Genomic DNA, 9,803 nt, shown 5'->3' with positions numbered 1-9,803 from the left:
CGGTTCTGGGTCCGTTGGACCCAGTATTTTGAGTTTATTATGTTTTGGTGTAATTTTGCATCAGGGATTGTTTTCTTGTTCTCTTGTGTTAATGATGATGATGATTATGATGTTTATTATTAGAGTTTCATGTTTGTGTTTAGGATTTGTTCTTCGGTTGGGTCTGCTTAGTATATGTCTAGTTCCATGTGTCATTTTCTGTCTGTCTCTCAAATGTCAAGTCTGTGTCTTAGTGTGATGGTTTCTTGTTCCTGTTTTATTGTGAAGGTCTGCGTCTTATGTTAGTGTGGGCAGCTTGGTTTCCCCCGTCTCGTTAACCCTGATCTCTCCCAGCTGTGTCTCCCTCCTGTTGCCCATTCGCTGATTACCACCCTGTGTATATTAGCCCTGTGTTTTCCTGTGCTCAGTGTCGCGTCGTACCCTGTTTCTGTTTCATGCCAGCAATAAAAGCTGTGGTTTTAGTTACAGTTCGTCTCGGAGTCCTGCATTTGGATCCACATTTCCACCTGCCTGCACACAGAGCCCTGACACTGAAACCAGCCCACTGAAGGAACAAAGGACTGGGAGGTCAGTTTATTCATCATAATTATGCAAATTCTCATGCCCATTGATCAGCAACCACTCTCATTCAAAAAGGCATCTCTAAAATGTAAAAGTGAGGACAAGTGAAGTTTTGCAAAGTACATTTAGATTTCCAGACATTTGATGATACAGTCACGTTGCACTAACTCTTGGATAAGTGGCTAGGGGTTCTCCAGAAACTTTGTGGGATCTTCTTGAGTTTAAAAAAAATCTGCTATTCTGACCAGACAGCCAGCAGGGAAAGGTTTGCAATCAAGAGATAAGCTGAGAGCTCAGTGTCAACATTAGTGGGCCTGTATTGAGGAGAAAAGATCTATTCCAATAGAAGGAAATCAAACACTTAAACACTTGGAGGGGTGGGGCAGTGAGTTCAGGGTGTGGTGTTAGAGCAGGCTGACCCACACAGCTGTTCTCCATTACCTGGTCACGCCTTCCCTGCTTCAGTAGGATGCTGGGGTCTAACAGGAGAGCAGTGTGCTGTAATGGGACAAGGCAGCTGCACAAGAAAATATTGTAAATAAAATCATCCACGTGCTTACAACGCGGTGTGCCTTCTTATTGTGATTTCGTTTACAAAACTCGTGCAACATTACTGCATTACTAATTTTTCTAGTATCTGTTCTTGAGTAATTTCAGATCTCTCAAACTAGTGGCTGACCAGCTGGAGGGGTGGGATAAAAGTCCTCTCTGGACAAAATGTCACTTTGATACAGTAATAGAGAAATGCATAGTTGAGTTAACTCGCATGCCTTTGAAGACACTGGAAAACCGAAAGGCAACATGGTGAACATGAAAACACGAGGATCTACAGCTAAGACTTGCGCACACAAAACTGTGCTGTAGCTGCTCATTTAAACATATGTTGGTACAGCTGCTTCAATGGACAACATAACTGTAAATGAGTGTTTGACAGAGTAACATTTTTTTCTCATTCGGGAGTGAATCCATAAACTTTAAAGTAGCGCCACAGGGTATGTAAACTTTCCTTGCAGAGAAGGAAACTACATATGCATTTGATGTTGGATAAATGGACACTGTACCCATGTCCTTTTACTTATATGTACATATACTTTTTATTTTACTCCAGCAATTGATCCTCCAGTTCTAACCATAGCCTCTTTTTCGTTTATTTTTTGATAACGCTCATTCTTATATTAAAACTTATGTTAAACTTCAAATTAAATCTTGGATGATTAGTCACTTATTTCCTGATCGATCAGCCTTTATCTTGATTTTAAACTTTCATTACCCCACTCTTTATCAGGAAATAAAGAAAATTCAAAGGTCATCTGTAAAAAAAAAAAAAAAGCATGGATTAGGACTCTAACGTCAGCCACAGAGCTGCATTTAGGCATGTTGCAGTTCAAATTGAGCATCAGAATAGGCAAAAAAGGTGATTTAAGTGACTCTGAACATGGAATAGTTGTTGCTGCCAGACCAGCTGGTCTGAATATTACAGAAACTGCTGATCTACTGGGATTTTCCTCACATATCAATCTCAGAATAGGTTTTACGGACGGCTTTGACCTCATAGGAATACAACAGTAGCTCAAATAACCACTTGTTATAACCAATGTATGCAGAAGAGCATCTCTAAATGGACATCACACTGAACCTTGAAGCAGGTGGGCTACAGCAGCAGAAGACCACACTGGGTGTCTCTCCTTTCAGCTAAGAACAGGAAACCGAGAATACAATTTGAACTAAACTGGACAGTAAAAGATTGGAAAAACATTGCCTGATCTGATGAGTCTTGATTTCTACTGTAACATGCAGATGGCAGAGTCAGAATTTGGTGTAAACAACTTGTATCAACAGTTCAGCTTGTTGATGGTGGTGTAATGGTGTTGGGGAACACTTTGGGCCTCTTCATACCAACTGAGCATCATTTAAGCACCACAGCCCGCCTGAGTATTGTTACAGACCACAGTGCACTGTGGTCATAAAGTACTGTGTACTGTCTGATGGCTGCTTCCACCAGGATTACACTATGCCATAAAGGTCAGATCATTTGCAACTATTTTTTTTTTTAACATGACAGCGAACTCATTGTACTCAAGTGGTCTCCACAGTAACCATCGCAGTCCACTGAGCACCCTCGGGATGGTGTGAAATGGGAGATTTGCATTAGTGGTTGCTATGATGTTAATATGGAGCAAAATCTCTAAGGAATGTTTCAAGCAACTTCATCTATGCCATTGAGAATCATACTGCACAGCTAAGCTCAGAAGCCAAAATTTAATGCTTTAAATAGGATGCAGGGTATGCAAGTTATCACATGATCAGGCTCCTCAGGTGCTTAGTCACCCTTAAGATGACTGTACTCAGAAACATGATGAGCAACCAGTGAGAAGTGTAAAGGGCTCTATGTAAATCCCCATTTCGGCAAATCGCTTTTTGTCTGGATTTTAACTGAGATCATTTACACCTGGAACTCTGAGTAATGCAATTCTGGATGATCTGCTGCTCTCTATTCAATGGTTTTTCTTGTGACTTGCCAACTTTGCTGCTGTTCAGTTGTGAGCTGTATTGTGCAGACTGTGTGTTGTACTACCTCTGCTGTGTTTGTGGTTGAGTTTCATGTATTTTAAAGACCACGGGCCTTTGCAAATAAGCTAAGACTATAAATTCAGTGTTGTGTTTCTGGCACACGCTTATACTGATACACTATAACACAAAACGACAAAATGAATCCACTTTCTTTCATTCTTTCTCTTTTAAAACCTTATATTAAAAGCAAAATATTTCCATCCATATCAGTGGGCTGACAACTTCATTAACATTACCATGTAAGTCCACTTTTTCATTGATTATTAAATCTTATTTTCACTTCTCTCCTTTTAAACTTAACACCAGTTATTTCCTCATGCTCACACAGACAAACAGGATTTAGGCTGGCTAAAGTTCATATTAAACCAGTTTGACACGATGTAGTGCTGCCCCCTTCTGGATTAAAGGGTCACTTAACCAAGCTGTATTTTTCCAGCACCACAGGCAATAGAGAAGGATAGGTACATTGTGTTCTCATTTCTCCATCACCCCGGTATTTATCACCAGGAGGAGATAAGCACAGCGTGAACATCAGTACAAAAAACACACAATGCATAGCAACAAGACGTGAATAAATCCTAATAATACAACAGACGATTCTGTCGGAGAGAAGAGGATGAAGTGCACAGCCATTTCTGAGCATCCAGTGCTGTTGTGCTTGTAACTAACCTCAGCAAAGCCAGAACCACACACACATACAAAAAGTTACTATGCTGTTGCAGTGGGTATCATTTTACAGTCGCTCGTTATTGTTGATACTCAATTATAATGCAAAAAAGAAACAAGCCTGCAGCACAGCACAGCGAACGCCCACTAAGTAAGCATTTTTAATGTAGTTTATTTTTTTATATGCATCTATATACATAAACATTTACAATGCAGTATATGCTATAGAGGTACAACGATAGTAACACTGTAGGTGTGAGCTATAGGAAACGGGTAGAAAAGCTGAACAGTACTCAAACATGTGCTTTTGATATCATGCTGCTTGTCTGATGATGGATCTTCATTCTGAAAGGAACAGATAATGCCATTGGATGGGTTATTTAAGAGAAACTGCATCTGATTATGAGTGAAATCCTGTGGCACGAGTGGCTGAGATCACTCTAATACTGTGAGGATGAAGGTAGTTTGACAGCATTTTTAAGAAGCTTTTGTATAATAAAGCAGCCAAAGTATGATTATATCTAGCAGCATATATATACAGCATTAAAAAAGGCCCTCATAAAAATGGCACAATAACATGTTCTTATGTGAGTGCACAGTAACTGACCTGTTCAAAAATACTATAAGGTTAAAGTATATGTAAGAATAGATTAAAAAGCAAGGTCCCTCCGTACAGTACTGTGATAACATAAAGAGTGAGGCACATTCATCATCACTTGCAAAATGCACTGCATTCAACAGGAAGAAAGCAACTGGCACTTCAGAGCTGTGTGAAAAATTTCTAAAAGACTTTTAAAAAATACAAAGTATCTTCAAAATTGTTCATCCTTTGACAAATGCTTTAGAGCGGACGGCATGCCGAGGGTCATTTCTTCACTTTGCAGATTCAACACAAGAGTAAAACTGTGTAAAACTCCACAAGAACAATAATGTACACATACTATGATGATTAAAATGAACCCTTATTGGGGACATCGTGAATCACAATTTTTATACAGATAAATCATCTAACTCACTTCAGTATCTGCAGCGTATACTTCACAATATATATTCAGAATACCAAGTATCTCTCCGTTCCCCCTTTACAAGATATGCATACTACCCTGAAGCAAAGGTTATTTTTCATGTCTTTGCAGTTACCATGCATAACTGCAACGAAACTGATATGAAAGGACGTCTCCTGCAGAAGACAAAGAGTGGTTTAACAGTTCAGTGGAAAGTCGGGTAAAATACACCAGAAAAGCAACAAAAAAAAAAAAGGTGAAAACAGAAGAAATACAATTTTTTCTCTCAGGTGACGTATTTAAGGTATCTGAGCTGCTCCTGAAGGCTCTTGTGAAATCCGACTCGAGGATTCTGCTGCTCTTTTCCATACAGCAGAATTCCTTTGAGGAAAAATCTCCCAGGTGTTTGAATTGTCACTCAATATCCCACAAAAGGCCTGATGTGATGAATCCTTACTGATGGACTGAGTTCACATGCAGCAGGTAGCTTTGTTGCAGTCACGGAGTGGATGCGTCATTTATTTAACTTAGCAGATGCTATAAAATAGTGGCCTCCTCCATGGCATTGACCCATCTGAAACACAAAGAAGTGGAGCATTAGACCTTCGAACTCATTGTCTTTTTTTTTTTGACTGGATTTTAAAGTCAGCTTATGTCACAGATCAGAGGTCAAGGTGTGTTTTTCTGTTTTCTCATAATTATGATTCTAAATTGTTAATATGAATATTAACCACTTTGTTTTTCGTGGAATATAATCAACAAATTAAATCTTTCAAACTAGATCATAAAACTCAGCGGCTTCTTTGTCTTTTTTATTTAACAGGTTTGTATGATTTGCACTCGTGTACACCTTCTGCTCATTCTCTTTATCAGCTTGTTTTGATTTCAATAGACTATTTTACTGTGGAAACACTAAAAAAAAAAACATGATTAGTAGTCTAGTAGTACTTTTAGTGCCATTTTTATCAGCAAAAACTTGAAGTAATCATTTATGACTTTATCCCTCTCCACATCATTGTGGAGGAATTTTGCCCACTTTTCTTTACAGAGTTTCTTCAGTTCATCGAGATTTACTGGCATTCATATATGCACAGCTCTCTTAAGGTCCCACCAGAGCATTTCAATCAGGTTGAGGTCTGTGCTCTTGCAAGACACGGATCGGATTTTTTCCTTTTTCAGTCATTCTGCTGTAGATTTGTAACTGTGCTTGAGATCATTGTCCTATTGCATGACCCAGTCTCAATTAAGGTTTGCCTGTTACTCCCAGGACAAAACTTCTGCTTTCACAGAGGTGCTCATGTGCGCTGATGATCCGTTAATCAAGCACATTTGATAATCACCGTCCCCAATAGCTACTTACCCTCTTAATAAGGGTAAGCTTACTATTTTACATGACTGTATAAATCCAGCGGCGCTCCAAATAACATTCACGCTTTGTTCAATAAGAATATGAACTTTAAATGTTAAAAAAGGCTCTCTTTTATTGTTGTGACACGCTTATATTTAACTTTAAGCAGAAAAAAAAAAAGGATGCAAATCTTCGTTAGGGAGTCAGAACAGATTTCACGGAGCGCTGTGAGAATGAATCCATTTTATTTGATATTTAAAAGAAAGTGCCTTGGAGTTATTTTTCTTTTTATGTCATCCCATCCCAGGAGCCCCTCAAAGGAATCCAGTTTAAATCTTGGAAGACCTCCTGCTCAAATGCTTTTCAAAAATAAATATATATGCACTCTTTTGAACTGTTTTTATAAGCAAAAAAACCCAACAACCTACAAAACAGGGCTGACAGTAAGTAACAAGTGAATTCAAATAAATTGTCATGGCCCATTATAATAATTGATGCCTTTTGTAAATCTCAAAGTCAGTTGGAAGAGAAACGAATCCAGTTTAACAAACACAGCCTGCCACCTCCACTCTTTGCCAGTAAAATGGGGATGCTGCAAACTGCCACGTATTTATTAAAACAAAAAGTGCATTAATAAGCTTGCTGTCAGCCTTCACTGAGTCACACATTCTACCAAAACAGATCAGCAATAGAGGACATAAATGCAGATAAACGAGTGCAAACATTAAGAGAAGACAGGAGACTTGTTAACGGTCAGTGCAGCAATCTTACACGAGAAAGCAAGAATGCATGGAGAGTACATTATGCTGCACTGCAGGAGATCAGCTGCTCACTGCCTGCTGTCTAACATACCACACATGCCTTGCTACAGCTCCCTGGTGGTCCAGTGATTAAGATTTAGAGCTCTTGTTGCTGTAGTCTGGCTATGATTGCTTGTCAGAGAATGTGCTTTTAAAAGACACTCCATGAATGTGCTTGTAAAAGCATTTGCACTGACCTGCGAGCAGTGTTTTGATCATCTGCTTTGAAGGTGTAGTAGAGTGTTTTCTTGTGGTACAAATGGAATACGTTACTGCTTTCTTCTCCCTCTGGCCTCTCAGTCAGCTTGACGGTGAAGCCCTGCAGAGGCAGACTCTCTGAAGCCACTTTATCCTGAAGGAAGCAGGCACAAGTTAAAAATGCCAATCTGGCCGTCAGCAGCAACAACAACTTAATAAGTTGCTCGTGCTTTGAGGAAAACAAAAGACAAAAGAAACAGAGAGAGAGAGAGGGAGGGAGAGAGAGCACAGAGATTCCCTTTATTAGTCAATAAGTGTTCTGCTCATGAGGCTGAAAAAGTTAAAGAAGTAGATATGTAGTTAAATAGCTGTCATGCACTCGAGAAGAGCTGGATAAAGGCAGTAAGAATATTTCTTTGCTTGAGTGGCGATAATGTGTGAATGTGTTTGGGGCTGGTGTGGGAGACTCTGTGCCCCCTCACCTCACTGGCTGTGAAGGTGTAGAGCACCTTGTCTTTGAGGAGGAACCACAGTCGCTTCCACTTCCTTTTGCTCTTCTTCCTGCGCTGCAAACTCCCACTCATGGTGGAGCCCTCCACACCAAGTGACACCTGCAGATAATTGTAATTTATTAGACATTCAGAAACTCTAATAACAGGGATGATGAGTCAGCTGTTTGTTGCAGCTGTAAAGACAAATGAAAGGGTACGAAGTAATGTGAACCCTAGTGGCAATTTTTGTGCACTGCAGGAAGCAGCTGGACTAGATTCCAGTGATGCCAGTACACACAGACATCTTCCATTCACACAGCTCCCTGGTGGTCTAGTGGTTAGGATTCGGCGCTCTCACCGCCGCGGCCCGGGTTTGATTCCCGGTCAGGGAATAATCTTTACTTTCCCCAATAATACAAGGGTATGTGGGATATGAATTTTTTTTACAAGGTTTGCCTAAATATCACAGTGGTCTGTGTTACTTTGGTAATAAGAAGCAATACTCTCTTGCTTATAAAATAGTTATCAGGGTTTGAAAAAAGGGTAGAGATAACAGGCAGCGAGTAGTTCACCTGGGTCAGAGGGGATATGCTCTTCCGGGACTTCCACAGACTAGGCGGCTGCAGACTCTGGAAGACAGCGGAGAGGGGACGACTGGCCCGGTGAGTCCGAGGGCTGGAGTTATCACAGGCAGCTGACACACTTCCACCTGCAGGCAAATGCAAACTCATTTCCTTATCGAGGTAAACAACTGGAAATAATAAGGTTTACATTGTACAGTGAGTTTTGAAACAGGCACCAGGAAAGCTAAGCTTCACCTCTTTTCCTGAGCTCGGCATAACAGTGATCGCACACTTTAGCCAGTCTGTCTTTGAGGTACTTCAGAGGATATCTGTTTCTGGAACAAGCCCGGCACACCACCTGTGCGGACACATCAGTGACATCGTAATACATCTACAGTGAAAATCTCCAAAGAAACAGTAAGGTATGGTAAGATTATGTCCCCAATATCCCCAAACAAGTTTACAGCTAAACGCCAACCACGTTCGAGTGAGAGCAAACTTTGGGTCTGACCTTGCCACACGCATTGCAGTGGTGTCGTCTGAGAGTGAGGCTGAAGTCGGAGGTGCAGTTCATGCACATCATCACATGAGAAACTGGCACGAGGACAGGTGCAGCCTCGCCCAGCGCCATCCACAATTTCTCACGGGCCTGATTGGACAGCGATGTTGAGATGTTACAGCACGAATAAAGCTCGCTTTTTCAGAATTCAACTCTTAACCCTGTAAAGCCTGAACCACAAAATAATTGCCAGAAAAGTCTTTTTGTGTTCAAAGCTGAGAGAGTTTATTGAATCTTCTGACAAATACATATCATAGAAGTTGAACTGCAAGTTATTGCCAGCAATAATAAGTAGACAGGGCTTATAAATGGTAATTTATTTAAAAAGTGAATCATCAAACCCTTCTCTTAGCTAATTCTGCACCCTTTCTTACTCTGACTCAGATGAAAGTTCTCTTCTATGACAAATCGTATTGTGTTACACTGAAGTTATTTTTCCTACCTCACTGCAGGGCCCGCCAAATGTGCAGAGTCCCGCCGCGTGGTCCGCTATGGCTCGACTTAGCGTGTGGAACCAGTCCTCCCTTTCTCCAACAGAACTGAAGAGAAATACAGAAATACAACACACCTGATGCCCCTGATGTGCCTGACTGAATGTGTAGATTTCTTTGGAAACGACAGCCATTGTTCACATCAGAGTTCTGAATGTCAGCGGCTCACCTGGCAGAGAGTGTAATAGTGATGTCGGACACCTCAATCTTAAGACAGTTCAGCACATTGCCCAGCGTGGGTTTGCTCACCTGTGTGTGACAAACAAGACCAGATCACAGTGCAGCAAAAAGCAAAAAAGCAAAACGTGTTTATGAAACTTGGAAAAGTTCATGTACCTTCATCCCTGACAGAGACAGTGTGTTCTTGAGCCTGTATTTCCCATCCTGCTGAGGGTAGGTGTACAGCATTATGTCGTTCATCTGAAGGAGAAAAGGGAAAGAAAATATAAGAGGTATAGAAAGATTTCACTATTTGAGATATAATGGCTTATTCTCACAACATTTACTGAAACTGCCAACATTTAAAAAAAAAAAAAAAAAAAAAAAAAAAA

The 9,803-nt window shown here is 40.5% G+C and overlaps 1 protein-coding gene and 1 non-coding gene across 3 annotated transcripts in view; one reads left to right on the top strand and one right to left on the bottom strand.

The window, feature by feature from the left end:
- Positions 1-3,950: 3,950 nt before the first annotated feature.
- Positions 3,951-9,803, bottom strand: part of fgd5a (FYVE, RhoGEF and PH domain containing 5a) — a 32,825-nt gene continuing 26,972 nt past the window's right edge. Inside the window, exons 13-21 of one of the 2 annotated variants that reach the window (XM_042213541.1) lie at positions 9,589-9,672; positions 9,422-9,501; positions 9,204-9,300; positions 8,714-8,851; positions 8,458-8,560; positions 8,212-8,348; positions 7,631-7,759; positions 7,148-7,302; positions 3,951-5,376 (exon numbers count right to left, since the gene is read on the bottom strand). In XM_042213541.1, coding sequence (XP_042069475.1) covers positions 5,340-5,376; positions 7,148-7,302; positions 7,631-7,759; positions 8,212-8,348; positions 8,458-8,560; positions 8,714-8,851; positions 9,204-9,300; positions 9,422-9,501; positions 9,589-9,672 — 960 coding nt within the window. In that variant the 3' untranslated portion in view covers positions 3,951-5,339. The remainder of the gene's footprint in view (positions 5,377-7,147; positions 7,303-7,630; positions 7,760-8,211; positions 8,349-8,457; positions 8,561-8,713; positions 8,852-9,203; positions 9,301-9,421; positions 9,502-9,588; positions 9,673-9,803) is intronic. The other variant, XM_042213542.1, reaches the window with a different exon arrangement.
- trnae-cuc lies at positions 7,960-8,031 on the top strand. Its single transcript has one exon. It is a non-coding gene; the product is annotated as a tRNA-Glu (tRNA).

The sequence above is a fragment of the Haplochromis burtoni genome, unplaced genomic scaffold (genome assembly GCF_018398535.1).
Source record: "Haplochromis burtoni strain Fernald_Lab_line unplaced genomic scaffold, NCSU_Asbu1 Contig_451, whole genome shotgun sequence".
Taxonomy (NCBI): Eukaryota; Metazoa; Chordata; class Actinopteri; order Cichliformes; family Cichlidae; genus Haplochromis; species Haplochromis burtoni.
Note: the sequence above shows the minus strand (reverse complement) of the source record. Positions and strands in the feature narration are given on the sequence as shown.